We start from the raw sequence: 25,324 nt of genomic DNA, 5'->3' as shown, positions 1-25,324 counted from the left end.
CAATTTCCACATTATTTATTACAAGATTTAATGAAGGTAATCTATACATTAGAGTAAGAGCTGATTCTGGTCAAAGAAGCTGCTTGTTTGTTTCTGTGTGCTTGTGGCAGCTGCCAGGAACAGCAATTTAGTGGCTTTGCTGCTTTCTTTATGAGCGATCCACCCTCTTCTATCTCTCTCGCACATGTACACATGCACACTGTAAAATTATTCTAGGGTGAATTGAAATTGACCAAAAAAACAACAACATATACTTAATAAAAATAAATGTAAGTTGTTTCAATGATTTGTTAATTTAAATGATGTATGTGATTTAATATACTAAATTGTAATAATATTTCTCTCTACTTAATCATTTTAACTTATTGCAACAATTTTGCCTCTTCCCTCTGTTTTTAGAGGATTGTGGGTAATTAAAATGTTTTTGTTGTATGCATGTTTGAAGAAAGAAAGTATATTTATATATTAGAATTAAGCAGCCCGTTGTTCAAAATGGTGTACTGGATCATAATGAACGGATAGCAAAACCGTCAGGCAAATTATTGTTCAATGATGAGACCACCCATTCCTTCCATCACCACTCTTAATGATGGAAGCAAATGCTGCTTCCTGCCAGTGGTGGAAAAAGTACCAATTGTCATACTTAAGTAAAGATACCTTAATAGAAAATGACAAAAAAACGTTAGTTACCAAATACATTTCTACTTGAGTAAAAGCCTACAAGTATTTGGTTTCAAAAGTAAATGTAATTGCTATCATATGCTTTAAAAAGTGCAAGTATAAATCATTTCAAATTCCATAAATTTAGCAAACTAGACAGCACCATTTTCTCTACTCCCACATTAAATGGCCCTCTAGTGTCCACTTAGAGCACTGCCACCCAGGCGGAGTCCATTGACTAGTGCATGTACAGATTCATCAGGGCACTCAACAGAAGAAAAAAATGTGCATTTCTAAAGTTCAGGTAGTGCCTCGCTCTTTCAGTTTGTTTTCTTACATTTTGGTGCCAAATGAACATGACCCTGTATGTGTTTGGATTCAAGAAGGAGGTTATGGGAGAATGAGAGTCTACTAATACTTTGTGTGTATAATCTTCACAGAAAATGACAGACCGACATCACTGGTGCCGGATCTCATCGACTACAACATGCCGCTGACCACCACATATCTGAAGCAGATGAAACTCCAGTGCATGAGTACCAATGAGCAGGTAAGGCCAAGGTGTAGCTTGTACATCAGTGTTCCCTAACTGGCGGCCCCCAGGAGATTTTAATTGGCCCCCCAAGTTTTCTGAGAAAAATGTTATATATATATATATATATATATATATATATATATATATATATATATATATATATATATATATATATATATATATATATATTGCACACACACACACACACACACACACACACACACACACACACACACACACACACACTACCGGTCAAATGTTTTAGAACACCTAATCATTCAAGGGTTTTTCTTTATTTTTTACTATTTTCTACATTGTAGAATAATAGTGAAAACATCAAAACTATGAAATAACACATGGAATCATGTAGTAACCAAAAAAGTGTTAAACAAATCAAAATATATTTTATATTTGAGATTCTTCAAATAGCCACCCTTTGCCTTGATGACAGCTTTGCACACTCTTGGCATTCTTGGTGGCTATTTGAAGAATCTCAAATATAAAATATATTTTGATTTGTTTAACACTTTTTTGGTTACTACATGATTCCACATGTGTTATTTCATAGTTTTGATGTCTTCTCTATTATTCTACATTGTAGAAAATAGTAAAAAATAAATAAAAACCCTTGAATGAGTAGGTGTTCTTAAACTTTTGACCGGTTGTGTGTGTGTGTGTGTGTGTGTGTGTAATATATACATACATACATACATACATACATACATACATACATACATACATACATACATACAGTACAAATTAAAAGTTTGGACACAACTACTCAAGTGTTGAAACTGGCTCATGAATGCCAAGATTGTGCAAAGCTTTCATCAAGGCAAAGGATGGCTACTTTGAAGAATCTCAAATATGATATATATTTATATATTACACTTTTTTGGTTACTACATGATTCAATATGTGTTCTTTCATAGTTTTGATGTCTTCACTATTATTCTACAATGTAGAAAATAGTAAAAAAAATAAGAAAAGGCCTTGAATGAGTAGGTTTGTCCAAACGTTTGACTGGTACTGTATATAATATAATAAAATAAAAAAATTGTTGGACATAAAAGACAGCAAATCAGCTCCAAGGGATTTTAATGATGGAAATCTGTTTCAAAGTATTCCCATGTATAATAGAGAGATATATGTGATCGTATACAAATGTAAGTATACAAATGTTTGACATTTTTTTTATATTTTAGTCAAATATTATTTATGTTTGGGCTTCTTCTGGTCAATTTGCAGTCTACAAATTATTTCTAATTATGTTCCAGCCCTCTGACCATCCGCTCAAGAAAAAATCGGCCCGCGGCTGAATCTAGTTGATGGTCCCTGCTGTACATTCTGTTGTCCAGAATAGGTGAAGATTAGATGGAAGTGGCCGTCTTCACTGTCATTTCTATCAGTCTCTTTGTGTACCACACACACACCCCTCCCTCGACAGCCCACCTTCCATCCCCCATTAGCTATCTGTAAAAGAGCATGGAATCATTCAGGACTGCCAATCAGGCACAGGAAAGTGTGTGCTTGTGAGAGTGTGTAAGGGTGCTCGCAAGATTGTGTGTGCCTGCATCTGTGTGGGCGAATGAAAGTGCGTATGTGTGTGGATGTGCGAGTGTGTGCTTGCATGCCTGGTAGTATAATCAAGGAGGGAATGGGGTTCAGCTCATTCCAATTAACAAAGACTCGGCAGTCTAATTAACTGAGGTGTGAGAAAAGTATTGGAGTACCAATTTGCAGAGGAATGCCAATATGTCCTGTCGGCTAGACACTGCCATTCGCCATGCACACGAACAGAAGTAAATGTAGTATACATTTTTCCTGTAGGCCGGATCATAATGTGGTGCAGATATGTTTAAAAATGTTGTGTTGTTTGCTGCTGCCTTCTTGGTCAGGTCTCCCTTGCAAGTAAGAGTACTCACATCTTTGGTCCAACAACATTGTTAATAATCACCCTAATTACTAACAGTTCACAATTTTACCATGATTTTCATGTTATAACGGATGTAAGACTAAATGTATCATTAAATTGTGACATGTCTTAAGACGTGATTTAAAACGGACAAGTTTTTCACTTAAGAATGGGCATGCTTACGCTTGAGCAAGGTGCTCTGCAGGGTCCCCATCTCCTGACTCAACAAAACTAACCATCCCCTGATAGATTGAAATGCAGGGTGTTGGGCATCTAAGTGCTTGAGATTCAGTTTCATGTCTAATTCTGGCTTTTAGATTTTCAGCAGAGCAGCAGTACACACCAGAGGCAGGAAATGAGGAACAATGACTCAGCTATCAAAAAAGGACGCACAGTCAGTGAGGGCTTGGATTGGTGGGGGAGGGGGTGGGTGAGGGTGAGGGTGAGGGGCAGGCACCAGGGTGTAAAAGGGCACTAAGGAGGGCAATCATTGAATGACCACTCTGTGAAAGAGGTCATGGGCTTTTGTGTGTGTTTTTTATAGGGTCTTTACAGAGCACGGGGTGGTGCAGGGTTAGCGCGAAAGAGAGAGAAAAGAGGGAGAGAAGGATGTGGCAGTGAGGGAGGGGGGACGAGACCATCAAGACATGCGTGTCCAGACCAATTCAATAATGGAGGAAATTACCAAGCATCCTTCCTGCAGGCTGCAGACGCTGGGCGGTGGCTCTGTCTCTGCCCGCACCGCCAGGGGAGGGGAAGGGGAGGGGGGTGATGGGAAGAGAATTAAAGAGGGATGGTTCATTATCATTTATGGGCTGTTTTCCCATTTATTCTGTCTTCTCCTGAGAAAACTAATTTCGTTTTTGGGGTGGGGGTGGGGGGTGGCGGGAGGATGGAGAGGTGGAGAGGTGGGGGTAGGTAGGCTATAATTACTATGGGGCTATAGGAAGACACCAGATAAGATACCAGTTAAAGTGGAGACTAGTTTATAAAATGAGGAATAACCCCCCCACCCCCCACCTCACGATAATGATGATGAATAAAAAGCAGTCTATTTATAACAGGTTGTATTTGCATACTGACAAAGACTATGTGTTTCATACTGGGTAGAATGTAGCTTAAAGTAAATGTATTGTGTTGGTCAATGTAACTATAAGGACTGGGATAGAGTGCATGGTGCTGACCTGCTCTAATATATAGTGGCATGAACAATTTCAAGGGTCTACACTCACATCAATATTGAACACGCTATGAGATGTGTGTTACGGGTTCGTATGTTTTGAAATTGTGTTATTGATACATACACTTTCCAGGTTTCGCCTGTAGGTGGCAGAAGTTCCCCATCAATCTGTCTTAAAGTGCGTACAGTACATACGCCTTATCCGCACACAAATCATCTGTTGACTGCCTTTAAAGGGACTCACGTGGTTATGGTATGAATCTTTTAAAAATATCATTTTTACTCAATTGCTAAAAAGACCTTCAGAATGAAAGAAGACTATTGTGTGATGAAACCATTTAAATGGGTCAAAGCTTAAGGCATATACTTTTCTTTAAATGCCTCCTTTGTGTGTAAATTACTGTAGGCTATTGATAGTTTGTGTATCACTCTCTTATTTGCCTACACATGTTTTTATTTTGATGAATCAATTACATATTTCTGAAGTAACGGTTTTTAAGTGAAAATACTGAATGTGAAGTCAGGTGTGGGCATTTGTAGAGCAAGAAACAAAGCAATGACTGTACTGTACTCCAGTGTGGGAATTAACAAAGAGAAGAGGGGAGAGGCGGTGGTAAAATATGTATTTATGAAGCCGCCAAAGACCATTTGAAATGGATTGAGTGAACCCACTCTAACGCACTGTTGCCTACAGTCCCTATTTTGCACGAGGCGTGTGACGTCGGTTACCGCTGCCCCGCCTCCATCTTTGGGGCTGGTTGACAGTGCAAGTCTTGGAGGGTCCTGTACTCGCTCCCATACCAGGACATTGTCTTTAGAATTAAACGTGAATAAAGAGACCGGAAAGGGGGAGAAATTGGAGAGTGGTTTGACATTCACACTTGAAAATTCACCATCAGAAGTGAAGGTAAGCATTTATTTGACATGATACGGTTGTGTTGATATTTTGCTGTTCTCAACTGTGCGCTGAGCTATTTTCAGCAGCTTTGATAAATAATGTTGTGGCAATTACACATCCCCATTTTTCAGCTTATTTATACCCAAATATATGAATGACTGATAAAATGGTTTATATGATTGATTTTCGATAATACCCTATGCCTTATAGATTTTTGATATAATGCATAGGATATAATTTGTATCAATTCAATTATTATAGCAAAACGTGTGCTGTAGAAGTTAACAATCTATTCGATCCTCTCACAACTTAAAATGTTATAGTAGGCTATTATAATACCATTCCAAAATATAGTATCAATATCAAACATATATTTCAAGAAGGTACTCCAGTTGACATCCAACGTCGCATATAAATGTGTTATTATCCATCCCTAGTAGGCGATCAATTAAACTATCCGATGATTGCTTGAGTTAATTGTATAAATTGTCCTACAGTGGTTAGTCATCCTTTTCTTTTGATGTAGGGTATGCAGCAACTGCATACCGTTGAAGTGCATAGTTCAGTGTATACTGTGTATCATCGCATGTCATTCCATATGTCACATTGTTCTCTGGTGGGATGCAGAATTACCAAGCACAGTGGGAACAATCCCCCCACCAGCGAGGCGCGTGCGGCGTGCTCACAGCCCCTCTACGTTGGTACTATAACCCCATTCCTGTGTAACGTGATCATTACTGTAGGTTGCGTACTGTAGCATTTTGCTCCTAGTTACCTTCCGATAAACGTACAAGCCGGGGCAGGATACATTTTAGCAATTAGAATTTCGTGCAGTGCTTTTAAACAATGCAGTGGTCCGATGTTACATTGTGATTGTAGCAGCAGAAGTTCCATTTTGGCTGCCATTTAGATATTTAATGTTACTATGGTAACCCTTTGGACGATTCCTCCAATTGTCCAGCCAGCCGTTAGAAAAATACCAACTTTAACAAAGGCTAAACATTCTAGCTAGCTAGTACCATTTAGCAATTTCTATTTATATCTGGAGTAGCTAACTTTGCAAGCTCTGTCGATATTATTGCTTCAAAGTACTGCGGCCGAGCCACGGTATTTAAGGTAAGTGAAGGAAGTTAGCTAGGGAGCGTTAGCTTGCCAACATTTGACAGGAAACATTTGCTAACTAGCTAGTTACCATCTAGCAAGATACATTAGTTACTTACACTATATACACATTAGTTACTTACACTATATATACAAAAGTATGTGGACACCCCTTCAAATTAGTGGATTCGGCTATTTCAGCCACACCCGTTGCTGACAGGTATATAAAATCAATCACACCGCCATGCAATCTCCATAGACAAACATTGTCAGTAGAATGGCCTTACTGAAGAGCGCAGTGACATTTAACATGGCACCTTCATAGGATGCCACCTTTCCAACAGCTCAGTTACAAAAATATCTGCCCTGCTAGAGCTGCACCGGTCAACTGTAAGTGCTGTTATTGTGAAGTGGAAAGTCTAGGTGCAACAACAGCTGAGCCGCGAACTGGACTGCCGAGTACTGAAATGCGTAGCAAGTAAAAATTGTCTGTCCTTGGCTGCGGCATTCAGTCCCAAGTTCCAAACTGCCTCTGGAAACAACGTCAGCATCAAGAACTGTTAGTCAGGGGCTTCATGAAATGGGTTTCCGTGGTCAATCAGCCGCAAACAAGCCTAAGATCACCATGCGCAATGCCAAGTGTTGGCTAGAGTGGTCTAAACACGCATTTTCTGGAGTGATGAATCACGCTTCACCATCTGGCAGTCCAACGGACGAATCTGGGTTTGGTGAATTCCAGGAGAACGCTACCTGCCCAAATATATAGTGCCAACTGTACAATTTGGTGTAGGAGGAATAATGGTCTGGAGCTGTTTTTCATGGTTTGGGCTAGTCCCCTTAGTTCCATTGAAGGGAAATCTTAATGCTACAGCATGCAATGACATAATAGACGATTCTGTGCTTCCAACTTTGTGGCAAAAGTTCGGGGAATTTCCTTTCCTGTTTCAGCATGCACAAAGTGAGGTCCCTACAGAAATGGTTTGTCCAGATCAGTCTGGAAGAACTTGACTGGGCTGCACAGAGCCCTGACCTCAACCCCATTGAACACCTTTGGAATTAATTGGAACGCCGACTGCGAGCCAGGCCTAATTGCCCAACATCAGTGCCCCCGAACGTCACTAATGCTCTTGTGGCTGAATGTCCCTGCAGCAATGTTCCAACATCTAGTGGAAATCCTTCCCAGAAGAGTGGAGGCTGTTATAGCAAATAGGGGACCAAATCCATATTAATGCCCAGGATTTTGGAATGAGATGTTACACGAGCACATACTTTTGGTCATGTAGTGTATATTTGTGCAGCTAACGTAGCTAGCTAGCTAACGTTAAATGGGTGGTCTAATAGTTTCTACATCAATATTTTTTACTTTGAAATGAATGATATGAAGCTACCCATTGGCATTGATTCTTGAAGAATATAACTTATAAATGAGCTTAGTTAAGCTGTCGTGTCCTATCAGAAGTCAAAATATAAGCTTGTTTAATTTTTACTAAGGTTATACTGTTTGTAAGCAAAGTAAATGTAAACAAACGATGTATAGCCTCAACATGGTTAAAACTATCATTTTGATATCATGGATGGTCAGTCGATGCATCAATAGTTATATGAATTTGAGTGGTTGCATTTCTCCAGCCCCATCTCTCAGCTTTTTGCTGAAACAATGGCGGGGAAATGCTTTATTGTTTTGGCTAAGGATTGCCCCTTGAACGTTTGCATCTCTGGCCATGTTGTCTGTAACATCTCTGGCAAATTAGCTGGGTCGATAGCTACAGTAAATAGCTAGTTCCAGAACTGGCCGTCTAAAGAGGATCTCTGTGACACTGATGAAACAGCATGGCCGGCAGAAGTTGTGTGATGTACTTAATGTTAGCTAAGAAACCCACAACTTCAACTTGAGCTTGCGAAGTTGTTGCTGTTCTTCAACTTGTGTAAAGGAACATTATGCCAATGAATATTAATATGAATTATGACACCATTGTAGCCCAAGGGAGACATGAGTCTAAAGTTTTTGCTTCCCAATTTGAACACCAAAATGTTTATAAGCCAATAAGTCACAAATTAAGGCCATGGTTGCTACTGTGCTGTCAATAATATGACTAGCTTTGCTAGCGAGGTCACTACCTGCACAACTGAATGTGACTGCAGTTGTAACTTAGCACTGCTTTCCCAATCAGAACCATGGCAACAGGGTATTTTCTTCTATCACGTTTTTTTTCTGGATGAAGTTGGCATCATTTTTTTTGAGGAAAGACAACCTAGCTGGCTGAATCCTAAAGGGACTACAGCTGGTTTCCAGTGGACAAAGGCTTAATAGCTTTAAAACCGTCTTTATCATCCCCTGCCTTCTGCCAGAGCCTCACAAGGATAAAGCCTTGCCAAAGAAAAATCTGTTTTTTTGACCCCTGTGAGTCAGTTAGTCAGTTGGAGAGGAGGCTGCCTGTGTAGTAATCCTTCCCTTGAGCAAAGCTCCAGAACTGTGACAGTGGGTGTTTCCCTCTCTCCCCACTCCTCTGTTGCCTCTCCTCAAAGTTTCATCTGTCTCAGTATTGTTGTCACAGCATAGCCTATTGTTTCGTGCTTCCCGAGAGAACCTCTATGAAAATAGGACGTGCTAATTTGACATGATGTTCTACCCTGTTTTTGGAAAGATAATGATGATAAATGTAGACTTCTGTAATGTTTATGTACGCATGGCTGACTGTGAAAGATGGTGGAAGCGCTATGTTTTGGTACCACACCATAGGCCCCACTGTAGTATCCTGATTTATCCTAGTTGGTTTCCTTTCTGGGCAGGCAGTGCAGTGTGTGCAGTTCTTGAGAGGGAGATGGGAGGTGACAGAGGATCTAACCCCTGGCTCCCCACAGCTGCTCTCTCTGCGCTCGACTTGTGCTGCCTGCCATGCCTGCAGTAGGATGCGTGTAAGGCTCAGCTAGCGGAACCACTCTCTCTCCACACACCCTTCCCACAGTCCTGCTGGTGCAAGGCTCTGCTTCCCCTTTACTTCCCATTACCAATCACTAACATGCACCTCACTCAGTTTGGTTTAGATATAGGCTACACCCTTGGTTGTATAGCCTAACCAGAATGAAGCACAGTCCAGTTTGACCCTGAGTGATATAAGCCTGCCTCTTTTCGTAGGATTGGTTCCAGAGGGGAAAGGCTAATCATCATATTTGTGGTAGAGTTGTTCCTGACTGGATTAAACAGGAATAGGAGTGTTGGATACTACAGTAATCTCTCTGGGTATAACTCAGAAATTGGGGTCCTCATAATGGCTTTTTATCACAGCTGTAGATGGCTCTGGATTTCATAAGTCTTTCATAAGTCTTCATAAGCCTTTTTAATGATTGTTGTTTTTCCAGTAGGAATTTATACAGGGACAATTGTTCAAATAGCCTAGTGGTTGGAAATCACCCATGTTGGTTTTGTTTGTCATTGTTTACCACCGTTCTTCTCTCTCCTGTCGGTCGAAGCCAACATTTTCAGATCAAATGACAAGAAAAAAAACACAGTCCTCACATTGAAATGATTGGAAACTGGACTGGCATTGACAGGTGGATAAATATAAAGCAGATGGGGTTGTAGAGGTCATTGAAAGCGTGACCTTTCCCCATTCCTCTTGTGAAATTACTAAAGCTGCTTCTCCCTCTCTGACCCCTCCTCTGGAGGTGTGGTTTGGACTAAGATTTCCAAGGAAACTGCTTCATACATAGCCCACAGTTTACACTCTTAATTCAATTTGAATGTGCATTGCCTTGGTCTGCACTGCACTGTTCATTCTATAGAATAGGTTACTAGTGTCACGTTCTGACCTTTATTTTCCTTTGTTTTGTCTTTATTTAGTATGGTCAGGGCGTGAGTTGGGGTGGGCAGTCTATGTTTTGTGTTTCTATGTTTGGGTTTCTGTTTCGGCCTAGTATGGTTCTCAATCAGAGGCAGGTGTCGTTAGTTGTCTCTGATTGAGAATCATACTTAGGTAGCCTGGGTTTCACTGTTGGTTTGTGGGTGTTTGTTTCCTGTGTCAGTGCCACACGGGACTGTTTCGGTTTGGTTTATTTCATGTTATTGTTTATTGTTTTGTATTTCATAGTGTTCAAGCTTTTCTTATTAAAATTCGTCATGAACACTTACCACGCCGCATCTTGGTCCGATCCTTACTCCTCTTCAGACGAAGAGGAGGAAATCTGCCGTTACAACTAGGCTAATCATACCATGGCACGGTAACTAGGACGGGGAATTTCCAGGGACCTCACAATACTAATTATCACGATACGTAGGTGCCGATATGATATTTATTGCGGTTATCACAATTCTATATGTATTGCAATTCGATACTGTGATTTTATTGCAATTTGATGTTCCATATTGCTCTCCATGCTGCAGAGAGACGAGAGCCATGAAAAAACAAGTTGCGATATGTAACTGTATCGATTTCCACTTTAACCTTGATGTAGCCTTATCTTGACAATGTTGACTGATAACTAAGGCACTTAAACTAGTGCAGAGAGTACTCACTGAGAGAAAGGAGTAGTCACCCTTTCCATTGTGGAAGAGTGTGTGAATATGCCAGTGTGTTTGAGAGGATATCAGGTTCCTGAAAGCACCCACCCCAACCCATCACATCCAGTAAACATTGTATTGTGAAAGCAGATCAGAGTGCCCATGTCACTTTAATGATGTTGTGCATCCATGTATTTGCGAAGACCAAGTTTACATTTCTATAACCGTTATTGTCTCTCGGAGAAACATATCTGAATTCACTACATCGGCTCTGTTCCTATCAGCATCATCGATTTAACCTGAACACTTACAGAATGACAAAGTAGCTCTGTGTGGGAAATCTCTTGGCCTGTTTATTTCTTAGTGTGGGTTATTGAGAAGACTCCTGTCGCTGTCTTGTGTGTCAGTTATGTTTAGCACCATATTAACAGCAAAGACTTTCCCCAGTTCATTTCGTTTTGACATGGCTAACTGAAGGATCTGCCAATCTGAAGTCAGTCACAGTGGGTACACCAATGCTTTGACCTTGTTAGAGGCATTCCGACCCAGCTCAAGGTTACAGGTTGTGTTTGCTAGGATTCAGGAAGTATTTTTTTTGTGTGTCTTTTGTTAATGCATAGTAAAGATCTTGCCTATTGTTTTTTTAATTGACAAGATTAGCAAAGTTAGGCATGCCAGCAACAAACGCCAACACTACACATCCAAGTATAACTGACCAAATTATGAAAGACAAGCATTGTAATTTTGAATTTTGTAAAGTGTGTGGAAGAGGTGAAAAAAGTATTGCTGTCTATCAACAGTGACAAGCCACCTGGGTCTGACATTTTCAATGGAAAATGACTGAGTATAATCGCGGATGATATTGCTCCTCCTATTTGCCATATCTTCAATTGAAGCCTACAAGAAAGTGTGTGCCCTCAGGCCTGGAGGGAAGCTAAAGTAATTCCGCTACCCAAGAATAGTAAAACCCCCATGGTGTTGCTCAAATAGCTGACCAATCAGCCTGTTACCAACCCTTAGTAAACTTTTGGAAAACATTGTGTTTGACCCGATGCTATTTTACAGTAAACAAATTAACAGACTTTTAGCCGCTTATAGGGAAGGACATTCAACATGCACTGCACTTACACAAATTACTGATGATTGGCTGAGAGAAATTGATGATAAAAATATTGTAGGAGCTGTTTTGTTAGACTTCAGTGTGGCTTTTGACATCATCAGTCATAGTCTGCTGCTGGAAAAACATATGTGTTATGGCTTTACACCCCCTGCTATATTGTGGATAAAGAGTTACCTGTCTGACAGAACACATAGGGTGTTCTTTAATGGAAGCATCTCCAACATAATCCAGGTAGAATCAGGAATTCCCCAGGGCAGCTGTCTAGGCCTGTTACTTTTTTCAATCTTTGCTGATGACCTGCCACTTTCTCTGAGTAAAGCCAGTGTGTGTATGTACTATGTATACGAAGGACTCAACACTATACACGTCAGCTACTACAGTGAGTGGAATTACTGCCACACTTAACAAAGAGCTGCTGTCAGTTTCAGAGTGGGTAGCAAGAAATAAGTCCTAAATATTTAAACTAAAATCATTGTATTTGGGGCAAATTATTCACTAAACCCTAAACCTCAACTAAGTATTGTAATGAATAATGTGTAAATTGAGCAAGCTGAGGTGACTAAACTGCTTGGCCTAACCCTGGATTGTAAACTGTCATGGTCAAAACATGTTGACGCAACAGTAGCTAAAATGGGGAGAAGTCTGTCTATAATAAAGTGCAGCTCACTCTCAACAAGCCAGGTCCTACAGGCCCCAGTGTTGTCACACCTGGACTAGTGTCCAGTTGTCTGGTCAGGTGCCACAAAGAGGGATTTAGGAAGGCTACAAGGCAGCACGGCTGGCCCTAAAATGTACACAGAGAGCTAACATCAATAACATTCATGTCAAGAGATTAGAGATTGACTTCATCACTACTTGTTTTTGTAAGAAGTATTGACATGTTGACTGCACCGAGCTGTCTGTTTTAACTATTAGCACACCTCAGACACCCATCCATACTCTACAAGACATGCCACCACAGGTCTCTTCACAGTCCCCAAGTCCAGAACAGGCTATGGGAGGCACACAGTACTACATAGAGCCATGACTACATTCCACATCAAGTAACTGATACAAGCAGTAGAATCCAATTCTTTTTTTAAAATAGCTAAAAATACACCTTATGGAACAGCAGGGTCTGTGAAGAGAGACACACAGGCACAGACACACACATACACATACTCCACACACATATACACATGGATTTTGTATTGTAGTAGAGTAGTGGCCTGAGGGAACACACTTAATGTGTTGTGAAAGGTGTTATGAAATGTAATGTCATGTACTATTTTTAATTGTATTTAACTGCCTTAATGTTGCTGGACCCCAGGAAGAGCATCTGGCAGCAGCTAATGGGGATCATTAATCCTTAATAAATACAATTACAAATAGCACTTGATGCAGACCTGGGCCTATCCCCAGAAACACGCTTTCCTTGTTCCCAAAGCATCCTGCTCCTTCTCTATTTATCATCAGGGGCTCAGCACCTTTTCACCAATGTAATTAATAGACTCAGGGGGGCATGACATTTATGGACTTGCTTTTCTCTTGGTAATCTTGTTTCTTGCTCCTCATTCTGCTTCATGTTTGTCTGTCTTTCGGTTACTGGCTGTACTTATTGTGCCAATAGAAGAGTATGCTGTCTGTCTATGTCCTTGTGGTCATGATCAATGACACACGTTTTCAACTCTCCAGTACCAACGGCTGATTCGGCTGAGATTCTGAAACATAAGTCGCAGATCGTTCCGACGCCCTGTAGTCTGTTGCCTTTTTTACCACTCACACTCTGTTGTTAGACTGGATAGAGTAACATGCAGTCGCAGTGTAATTGACTGCGGAGATATAGTTTCAGATGTATTTGTCCCAGCAGCCACAGAATTTAGCTTCCCACCAGGCTTGTTGACTGACCCATGAAGGTCAGGTGGGAATCATTGATTATTGTCAGCCCCATCTTCATAGTAATAGAATGCTTTATATTAGTCCTTTGGCACACATGTCTAGTGGTTTAATATTATACAGCAGATATTGATATTCATCTGTCTGTGTTCTTCCAGCAGCCTGTCCATCACCTCGCCTGTTCCAATCCTCATCCACTTTTCAACTATTATCAACTTTGATTAGACTATTTATTTATTTATTTACTAAGTATTTCTGCCCCCTGTCACACTTGCTTGAGCTGTAGGTGCACACTAATGTCTGCAATCTGAGTGTAATGAATGGGTTATATGTGTGTGTGTTTTTGAGTGTGTGCAAGTAATGTCTGTGTCAGTGGTGGTACACTACATTACCAAATTAAATGGACACCTGCTCGTCTCATTCTAAAATCATGGGCATTTCAATGGAGTTGGTCCCCCCTTTGCTGCTATAACAGCCTTATGGGAAGGCTTTCCACTAGATGTTGTAACATTGCTGCAGGGACTTGCTTCTCAGCCCCAAGGGCATTAGTGAGATCGGGCACTGATGTTGGACGATTAGGCCTGGCTCGCAGTCGGCGTTCCAATTTATCCCAAAGGTGTTCGATGGGGTTGAGGTCAGGGCTCTGTGCAGGCCAGTCAAGTTCTTCCACACCGATCTCAACAAACCATTTCTGCATGGACTTTGCTTTGTGCTTGGGGGCATTGTCATACTGAAACAGGAAAGGGGCTTCCCAAAACTTTTGCCACAAAGTTGGAGGCACAGAATTGTCTAGAATGTCATTGTATTCTGTAGAGTTAAGATTTCCCTTCACTGGATCTAAGGGGCCTAGCCCGAACCATGAAAAACAGCTCCAGACCATTGTTCCTCCTCCACCAAACTTAACAGTTGGCACTATACATTTGAGAAGGTAGCGCTCTCCTGGCATCCGCCAAACACAGATTTGTCCGTCGGACTGCCAAATGGTGAAGCGTGATTCATCACTGCTGAGAACACAATTCCACTACTTCAGAATCCAATGGCTGCGAGCTTTACACCACTCCTGCCGACGCTTGGCATTGCGCATGGTAATCTTACTCTTGTGTGGCTGCTCGGCCATGGAATGCCGCTTTTGCTCTAGATGTTTCCTCTTCACAGTAACAGCACTTACAATTTACCGGGGCAGCTTTAGTATGGCAGAAATTTGATTAACTGACTTGTTGGAAAGGTGGCATCCTATGACGGTGCCACGTTGAAATTCACTGAGCTCTTCAGTAAGGCCATTCTACTGACAATGTTTGTCTATGGAGATTGCATGGCTGTGTGCTCGGTTATATACACACTGAAATGGCCAAATCCACTAATTTGAAGGGGTGTCCACATACTTTTGTATATACAGAGCATTTGGAAAGTATTCAGACGTTTTCCACATGTTATGTTACAGCCTTATTCTAAAATGGATTAAATAAAACATTTTTCTCATCAATATACACACAATACCCCATAATGACAAAGCAAAATAAATAAATAACAGAAATACCTTATTTACTTAAGTATTCAGACCATTTGCTATGGGACTCGAAATTGAGCTCAGGTGCATCCTGTTTCCATTAATCATCCTTGAGATGTTTCTACAACTTGATTGGAGTCCACCTATGGTAAATTCAATTGATTGAACATGATTTGGAAAGGCACACACCTGTCTATATAAGGTCCCACAGTTGTCAGTGCATGTCAGAGCAAAAACCAAGCCATGAGGTCGAAGAAATTGTCCGTAGAGCTTTGAGACAGGGTTGTGTCAAGGCACAGAATTGGGGAAGGGTACCAAAAAATTTCTGCAGCATTGAAGGTCTACAAGAACACAGAGCTGGCTGCCTGACCAAACTGAGCAATCGGGGGGGGGGCCTTGGTCAGGGAGGTGACCAAGAACCCGATGATCACTCTGATAGAGCTCTAGAGTTCTTCTGTGGAGATAGGAGAATCTTCCAGAAGAACAACCAGCTCTGTTGACTTTTATGGTAGATTGGCCAGACGGAACCATTCCTCAGTAAAAGGCAGATGACAGCCCACTTGGAGTTTGCTAAAAGGCTCCTAAAAGATTCTCTGGTCTGATGAAACCAAGGTTGAATTCTGTAGCCTGAATGCCAAGTGTCACGTCTGGAGGAAACCTGGCACCATTCATACGGTGAAGCATGGTAGGGGCAGCATCATGCTGTGGGGATGTTTTTCAGCAGCAGGGACTGGGAGAGGAGTCAGGATCGAGGGAAAGATGAACGTAGCAAAGTACAGAGAAATGCTTGATGAAAACCTGCTCAGGACCTCAGACTTGGGCGAAGGTTCACCTTCCAACAGCACAATGACCCTAAGCACACAGTCAAGACAACACAGGAGTGGCTTAGGAGTCTCTGCATGTTCTTGAGTGGCCCGGCCAGAGCCCACTTGAACCCGATCGAACATCTCTGGAGAGACCTGAAAATAGCTGTGTAGCGACACTCCCAATCCAACCTGACAGCTTGAGAGGATCTGCGGAGAAGAATTTACTTATGTAAATGTGATATTACAGTAAAAAAAAAGATATACATACATTTACTAAAATTAATTTTAAAAAACAGTTTTGGCTTTGTCATTATGAGGAATTGTGTGTAGATTGATGAGGGGGAAAAAACATTTTACATTTTAGAATAAGGCTGTAATGTAATACAATTTTGAAAAAGTCAAGGGGTGTGAATACTTTCCGAATGCACTGTATAGTGTATATTCCTATCTTCACGGTTGCTTTTTCCTGCAATCAATACGGAGGATTGTCGTCTGCACCTTGTTAATCCTTCCAGTGTGTGTGTGTGTGTGTGTGTGTGTGTGTGGATTCGCATTGTGCCTCAGCCAACAAACGCCACACACTTATCAATATCATCACCTCTGTTCTGAAATGATACACTCTTCCTGCTGCTCCCCCAACTTCTTCATTGATTTCTAAGAAAAATTGTATTGAAAGACATTTGGACATACTAGGACATTCATAACATCCATCTAGATCAGGCCTGGGCAAAGGCCGGGCCCGCCCGCGACCTGATTCAATATGGCCCGCGGAATCATGCTCAGATCACTTAAAGAATTTGCGATCGTAAAGTTTTGAATACTCACCTTTTATGTAATGATTGAACTCCCACCGCTTGTGGGACATTCATTTTGAATTCACGTACAAATAACAACTGCACGAGGACAGACAGTGACTGACAGGCTGACACACACGTCACAGTTACAAATAGTAGCTAGCTAGAAATTGCGCAAAAAATAGTTTTTCAAAGAAAAGGAACGTAGACAATGAATGTAGAGTGTTCCAGCAAGAGTTGACATCCAAATGTTTCTTTATTGAGGTATCAGGGAAAGCTGTGTGCTTAGTGTGCAAAGAGAGCATCGCTGTCTTGAAAGACCACAGCTTGTCCCGACTCTTCCAGGCGAAGCATTCAGAGAAATATAGGAATATGTCTTCTGAGCCGAGGGCAAGTGCATCGCAAGAGTTGCTTTCTCAGTTGCAAAAGCAGCAAGGACTTTTAACAAAACTGCATTCAGCAAACAACAGAATTGCGAGAGCTAGCTCTGTATTGCCCCATAAAATTGCTAAACATAGTAAGCCATTCGCTGAGGGCGAATTCATTAAAGAATGTTTCATTGACTCTGCAGCAATACTTTGACCCGACAAGAAAGAGCTGTTTGAAGTTTTTTCCCCTGTCAAGACGAACAGTGACACGTCGTGTTGAGGACATCGCAGAGAATATGGGACAACAGTTGAAAGACAAGAAAGGATTTCACCTATTTCTCCTTGGCCCTGGATGAGAGCAGTGATGCATGTGACACGGCACAGTTGTTGATATTCTTCCTAGGCGTAACCCCAGGCTTTGAAATTAGAGGAACTTGCTTCAGTGCAGTCAATGAAGAGCACAACCACAGGGACATATTTATTGGAGGTTAATAAATGTGTGGCAAAGCTGGGACTGAGTTTTGAAAAGTTATCCAGTGTGACCACTGATGGGTGCCCAAACTTGACAGGAAACAACATTGGCCTTTTGAAAATGATACAAGATCAAGTAGCTGAGCTGAACGCAGATCAGAACATTCATTTCCTGCATTGCATTATTCATCAGGAGGTGCTCTGTAAATGTGTTCTGAAAATGAGCCATGTGGATACAGTCACTAAAGTGGTAAACTTAATAAGAGCAAAATCTTTAAACCACAGGCAGTTTGTCTCACTGTTGGAAGAGACAGCGTCGGGTCACGCAGATCTCCCCTACCACACAAACATGAGATGACTGAGTTTGGGGAAGGTGCTTAAAAGGGTGTGAGACCTGAAGTCGGAGATTGCTGAGTTTTTGCAAATGAAAGGAAAATATGTGGATTTCCCTTAACTGCAAGATAAAGAATGGTTGGCTGATTCTTCGTGGACATTATGGCCCTTATGAATTAACTGAATTCCGAACTACAAGGGAAGGGCGTTTTTGCACATCACATGTATACAGCCTTGTCAATGCCTTCAACTAAAAATTACTCCTCCTGACCCGCCAAGTAGAAGCCAACAATCTCACCCACCTTTCGACACTACTAGTCTGTTCCCTACTCTCCCACTGACCTACAACTTAAGCTTATCGATCTTCAATCTGATGCAGTGATTGCAGAACTATTCAAAACAATGTCACTGATGAGGTTCTATGCATCTCTCGATTCACAAAACTTTCCAAAGATTAGGAGTCATGCTCAGAAGATGTTTGTACTGTTTGGGTCAACTTATGTATGTGAACAGACATTTTCAGTGATGAAATATAACAAGTCAAGGCACAGATCATCTTTTACTGACTCTCACCTCTCAGCAATCCTGCGCATAGCGACATCAGAAACTGTATCTGACTTCACTGCTCTAGTCAATGCCCATCAGAGACTTCACTCCTCACACTGATTGAGTAGTTTAAATGTAATGTTGAGCTCTCTCTCTTTCTTGTGTTTTTGGGCATACCCGTTAACAAGAGTTCTGTCCATGGTGCTGAATGCACAGTGTACTTTTCCCTCTGTGTAGTTCATTGCATGTTTAATAATCAAAGTACCTACTAAAAGGAAAACACAAGTGTGGTTTATTTCTGTGCATGTTAAAAAAGTAAATTATGTAGCATATCTGGATGTGATTTACAGTGTATGTATATATATATATATATCTGCCAATACAGTCATACACATGATGTGTAATCCTGTAATATGATTCTGGCCTGCGATGGCAAAAATATATTCTCATGTGGCCCTCCATGGAAAATAATTGCCCAGGCCTGGTCTAGATCCACCTAGATACTACCTTGCCTAACACCTGTCATTATCTCGTCAAGTTTGAGATAATATTGTCTATTTTGGAACTTCTATTGCATTTATGGCTGTTGACATCAATAGGTTGCTCCATGTTCATTAGGAGAGATTAAAAAGAAAACGCCACAATTGGCACGGAAGGCTGTAAATGTCTTATTCAGTCTTACCACATGCCCCTGGCCTCTCTTATTTGCTTATGCCTGCATTTACTGTAAAAGGAAATAAAATCATGTCAATTGGTTAAACTGGGATTAATTCTACTGAACATGTTTGAATTGACTAGTCTGGATCCTCCTTGTATTTTAGCCTTCATCTTTAGCAGTCGTACAGTGCTTAATTTCTCTCCTCTTCAAATTTCTCAGAACCAGAATTGTTCAGAATCATTTTAATTTCCAAGCCTAATGTTCCTGATCAGTTTCCATGGCAGCCAATAAACATGCTGTCCCTTCCTCCCTATTTATAGAGGAGAGAATGCAGTGCTGCTGCTGCTGAAATACCAGCATCCATGTGAATGGAGGAGAATCAGTGAGGAGGGAGAAATTATGGAGGAGGGGAGGGGGCAGGTGGAAGAACGCCGATTTCGTCTTACACTGGAGGGTCTGTTGTTCGCCCGCCCGCCTGCTGAACACTTTAAAGCGAAGAGAACAATTGGCAGAGTCTAGAAAGCTGCCTGGATATGAGCGCAGAGCTGAGCAGTGCAGAGCTGAGCAGAGAGGAAAGGTCCGGTTGCTAACTGCATTAGCTTGAAATGTACTTTCTCAGTTCCGGCCTCTGTGGAAAAAGCACTTCAGATGGCACAAGGGGTCATTTTGTGTCCTCTGTTTTTTTTGTTTTTACATTGGAGTGTGTTGGCTAAGCCTAATTGTCTTGGTGAATAAATACTGGGGTGTTTAAGGAGATACATGGGGAAAATGGGACTGAATTTAAAACCATGAACAAGACTGTGCCTCAGAATATGTTTTTATGTATGATTGACTCTTTTGAAGGCACGTCAATCATTGGAATTATTGCATTTATGGTCCCAATCGAAAATATTTAATGATTAGCTTATCAAGATGCCATATCAAAGCACTGTTGTCCTAGAGCTGGGCCTCCTCCTCATCCATTCTGCTGTGCTTGACAAAACTTTAGCTTCACAGTCCACTTGAGTATTTGTGATATGGAAGAATGATCATGGAAGCATTTTACTCTTCCACCTTGTTGAAAATATAAGCTTTTTACTCTTCTTCTACCGTGTTGAAAATATAAGCTTTTTACTCTTCTTCCACCGTGTTGAAAATATAAGCTTTTTACTCTTCCACCGTGTTGAAAATATAAGCTTTTTACTCTTCCACCGTGTTGAAAATATAAGCTTTTTACTCTTCCACCGTGTTGAAAATATAAGCTTTTTACTCTTCCACCGTGTTGAAAATATAAGCTTTTTACTCTTCTTCCACCGTGTTGAAAATATAAGCTTTTTACTCTTCTTCCACCGTGTTGAAAATATAAGCTTTTTACTCTTCCACCGTGTTGAAAATATAAGCTTTTTACTCTTCTTCCACCGTGTTGAAAATATAAGCTTTTTACTCTTCTTCCACCGTGTTGAAAATATAAGCTTTTTACTCTTCTTCCACCGTGTTGAAAATATACGCTTTTTACTCTTCTTCCACCGTGTTGAAAATATAAGCTTTTTACTCTTCTTCCACCGTGTTGAAAATATAAGCTTTTTACTCTTCTTCCACCGTGTTAAAAATATAAGCTTTTTACTCTTCTTCCACCGTGTTGAAAATATAAGCTTTTTACTCTTCTTCCACCGTGTTAAAAATATAAGCTTTTTACTCTTCTTCCACCGTGTTGAAAATATAAGCTTTTTACTCTTCTTCCACCGTGTTGAAAATATACGCTTTTTACTCTTCTTCCACCGTGTTGAAAATATAAGCTTTTTACTCTTCTTCCACCGTGTTGAAAATATAAGCTTTTTACTCTTCTTCCACCGTGTTAAAAATATAAGCTTTTTACTCTTCTTCCACCGTGTTGAAAATATAAGCTTTTTACTCTTCTTCCACCGTGTTGAAAATATACGCTTTTTACTCTTCTTCCACCGTGTTGAAAATATAAGCTTTTTACTCTTCTTCCACCGTGTTGAAAATATAAGCTTTTTACTCTTCTTCCACCGTGTTAAAAATATAAGCTTTTTACTCTTCTTCCACCGTGTTGAAAATATAAGCTTTTTACTCTTCTTCCACCGTGTTGAAAATATAAGTGCTGCCAGTTAATTATTTTTTCCTCGCATCCTCAATTTGAGGAGAATGGCTCCTGCGCTGGAGTGCTGTCCTTATAAACAGACTCAGGTCCTTGGTTGGATGCAGTGGCAAATATACTGGAAGATATTTGAAGAAATGGAATTGCAAAGAACACCTCGGCTATGTCCCCAATGGTAGCTTCCATGGTTTTGTGGTTCCATACAGCTTTGTGACAACTGCTGATGTAAAAAGGGCTTTATGTAATACATCTGATTGATTGATACAGAATAGAGACAAGTAGGATGGGATCTCCACTTCCCAGTTGTTTATCAAACTGATAAACCGAGTCACATATTCACACAAAGTAAAGTATTAGCTTGGATCTTAATTAGCCTGGGCTTAGATCTTTGAACACAGGCTATTTGATGTTGCCTAAGAAAGGGAGTGGTGCTGCTTTATTTCATTAAAGCCCAAAGAGATGTAATTTGGTTGGTTCTGCTTTCTCCTTCCACCCAGGCTGTGATTCATCTGCATTTAGATGAGCTGAAAACATTAGACTGGGATCATTAATAAACAATAAAAACGAGTAAAAGGAAGGGCAGCATCTAGGATTGAGCCGTGGGGGTGAAATGGATGCAGACAGACGGGGGGAGGGATACTGTAGGTAGGCAGACAATAAACCCTTGTCTGCATTGTTCCAAATTGGATTCTCTCCCTAACCGACACATAACAACATAACCAGTTAATGTGGGTTTATATGATTGTAATTGAAAAGGAGTTAAACGTCAGATTAAATGAAGGGCCTTTTAGATCACTCACTTTAAGTTGATTCATGTGCTAACGATATAGGCCAGTGTGTTATAGATATGAATTTCTTTCGTCATAGATTTCTAGTACGGACATAGGCCTGTACTGACTGACAACCAGTTCATCTACAAAGAAGACAAGCCTAACTTTATGTCCTTGTCAGGCATCAGTGTATTCACTCAGGATGTCAGGATTGTTAAGTGTGTGTAAACCCAACTCATTGTTGTAACTGTGGCAGAAGAAGACATACATATAGGCCTATAGTGAGACAGTGATGTCAGCTATCAGATACTTGCATCCTCCAGTGTGATTGAGTGCCATAGGTACAGTAGCTGAGAATCTGTTGACATTCACCTAGCAGCATCTTGTCAGAATGCTGATTACACACTCTGCTCCGCTTGACCTCGATAGGACATGCTGCCATGACCCCTCCCACTCCCCATGACTGATGACTCAGTGACCCCTCCAGCCCCTCTCCATTTCCTCTCCACTGCCCAAGGACATTTGTTATCTTTAGGTCCAGTGTGACAGCAGTCACAATTTAATGACAATCTGCTACAATTTCTACATATGGCCACCGGTGCTGTACTTCGATCCTGTCCTTGTCTTGATGCCTTCCACTGTGCCATGCTGTAGGGTAGGGCTGCACCTGGGTCAAATCAACAGCGGACCCGTTAGTTAGGGAGTGCCTATATCTCTCCATCCACATAAACTCATCAATAATGCACAGGTCAATTTGCAAGTGAAAGAAGATAACCAATTGGAGTGCGTGCTGGGCAGCCAGCATGTGGGCAGAAGGTGACTGACAGTTCCTGTTGGGTAGGCATGTGGGGGGGTTTGGCTGATGTCTGTTGTTCCTTGTGGAAAGATGGAGGAGCAGCCAGGTTCTTTGTGATGTCTGCACTACAGTATGACTATGACTATCCCTTTTTGCTGATAATGACTGCAGAAGTGTACACAAAGTATGCACACCCAACTGCCTATGGCATTTTGTTTAATTTGGTCCTCTCTGAAGAGGCCGTGCATATACTCTGTGTACAAAACATTATCAACACTGTTCTTTCCATGACAGACTGACCAGGTGAATCCAGGTAAAAGCTATGATCCCTTATTGATGTCACCTGTTAAATCCATTTCAGTCAGATGAAGGGGAGGAGACTGGTTAAAGAATGATTTTTAAGCCTTGAGACAATTGAGACATGGATTGTGTATATGTGCCATTCAGAAGGTGAATGGACAAGACAAAAGATTGAAGTGCCTTTGATCAGGATATGGTAGTAGGTACCAGGCGCACCAGTTTGAGTGTGCGAAGAACTGCAATGCTGCTGGGTTTTTCACTCAACAGTTTCCCGTGTGTATCAAGAATGGTCCACCACCCAAAGGACATTGAGTCATCTTGACACAACTATGGGAAGCATTGGAGTCAACATGGGCCAGCCTCCCTGTGGAACCTTTCGACACCTTTGAGAGTCCATGCCCCAACGAATTGAGGCTGTTCTGAGGACAAAGGGGGGTGGGGGGGTGCAACTCCAATATTAATGTTTTATACACTCAGTGTAGGTTTCATCATTATTGATCGTGACATCTAGGTTTCATCATTATTGATCGTGACTATGCGCTGTCCACATATCATGCAAAATTTAAGGGGGCATCACCTGAAAAACCAACTTACAGTTAGTCCTCTCCAGACTGTTTCATCACTGCCCTTGTTAGTGAATCAGTGTAGTTTGAGTCTGTTTTTGTGTGTATTCCCTTCATGTTTCTCAATCAGAAAAAGACTGATACAGGTAGTAGTGATACCAGGCTATATGATGCATGTGTATGGTTGTGTGTGCATGATATATGACGCATGTGTACTGTTGTGTGTGCAGGCGTTTGCTACTTTGGTCCCAGCTCTCTGCAGGTCATTCACTAGGTGAATGATACAAATGCTGTATGTTATGTAATTTTGGGAATTCAATTCTACCAATCACCTCTGATGTTTGCTGTTTCTTTGCCATATTAATATACTGTATTAACCGTGTGGTTCTGGGATTTTTGCTCACCGTTCTTGTGATCATTTTGACCCCACGGGGTGAGATCTTGCGTGGAGCCCCAGATCGAGGGAGATTATCAGTGGTCTTGTATGTCTTCCATTTCCTAATAATTGCTCCCACAGTTGATTTCTTCATACCAAGCTGCTTACCTATTGCAGATTCAGTCTTCCCAGCCTGGTGCAGGTCTACAATTTTGTTTCTGGTGTCCTTTGACAGCTCTCTGGACTTGGCCAGTGACTGTTTGAGGTTGTGGACAGGTGTCTTTTATACTGATAACAAGTTCAAACAGGTGCCATTAATACAGGTAACGAGTGGAGGACAGAGAAGCCTCTTAAAGAAGAAGTTACAGGTCTGTGAGAGCCAGAAATCTTGCTTGTTTGTAGGTGACCAAATACTTATTTTCCACCATAATTTGCAAATAAATTCATAAAAAATCCTACAATGTAATTTTCTGGATTTTTTTTTCTCATTTTGTCTGTCATAGTTGTAGTGTACCTACGATGAAAATTAGAGGTCTCTCTCATCTTTTTAAGTGGGAGATAAATTTGCAAATAAATTCATTAAAAATCCTACAATGTGATTTTCTGGATTTTTTTCCCCTCATTTTGTTTTGTCATAGTTGAAGTGTACCTATGATGAAAATTACAGGCCTCTCTCATCTTTTTAAGTGGGAGAACTTGCACAATTGGTGGCTGACTAAATACTTTTTTGCCCCACTGTGTATGATGTGTGCACATGTGTGTTGCGGATGTGTGAGACTATAAGTGCTTGGTCACGCTCATACTGCAAGTGTATGGAAAGACTTAATAACAAGTTCTAAAGTGCAGTGGATGGGTCTGTTGGAGGGAAAGGCTGTATCTTGACTGTCTGTCTATTGTATTCCCTGAAAGGCAGCTATCTGCAGCACTCTGGACCTCATTAGTGGGAGTGCCGGGCTCTCAGATCCTCTTTGCTCTGTGCTGCAACCAGAGGAGCCTCACTGACACAAGTCAAACTAACAGGATTGGAATGAATGTAGAATCATCTCTGATATGGAAATGAAGATAGGGGCCTTAACCCTTATGGTGTTATTAGTTGATTTTTGGCCAGGGTTTGGCTCCGGTCATGGAGCCTCAGCTGGACTTCTAATGCTTAATT

General features: G+C 41.1%; 1 protein-coding gene across 3 annotated transcripts in view; it reads left to right on the top strand.

Annotated features, from left to right (window-relative positions):
• The window catches only part of LOC110491103 (nucleolar protein 4-like), a 143,073-nt gene that overhangs the window by 58,158 nt on the left and 59,591 nt on the right, over positions 1-25,324 (top strand). For 2 of the 3 annotated variants that reach the window (XM_036947269.2, XM_036947268.2), the window contains exon 4: positions 1,101-1,210. In XM_036947269.2, coding sequence (XP_036803164.1) covers positions 1,101-1,210 — 110 coding nt within the window. Of the gene's footprint in view, positions 1-1,100; positions 1,211-4,987; positions 5,198-25,324 lie in introns of those variants that run through there. The other variant, XM_090203454.1, reaches the window with a different exon arrangement.

This window comes from Oncorhynchus mykiss, chromosome 16, assembly GCF_057628025.1.
Source record: "Oncorhynchus mykiss isolate SJ-2025 chromosome 16, ASM5762802v1, whole genome shotgun sequence".
Lineage (NCBI taxonomy): Eukaryota > Metazoa > Chordata > Actinopteri > Salmoniformes > Salmonidae > Oncorhynchus > Oncorhynchus mykiss.
Note: the sequence above shows the minus strand (reverse complement) of the source record. Positions and strands in the feature narration are given on the sequence as shown.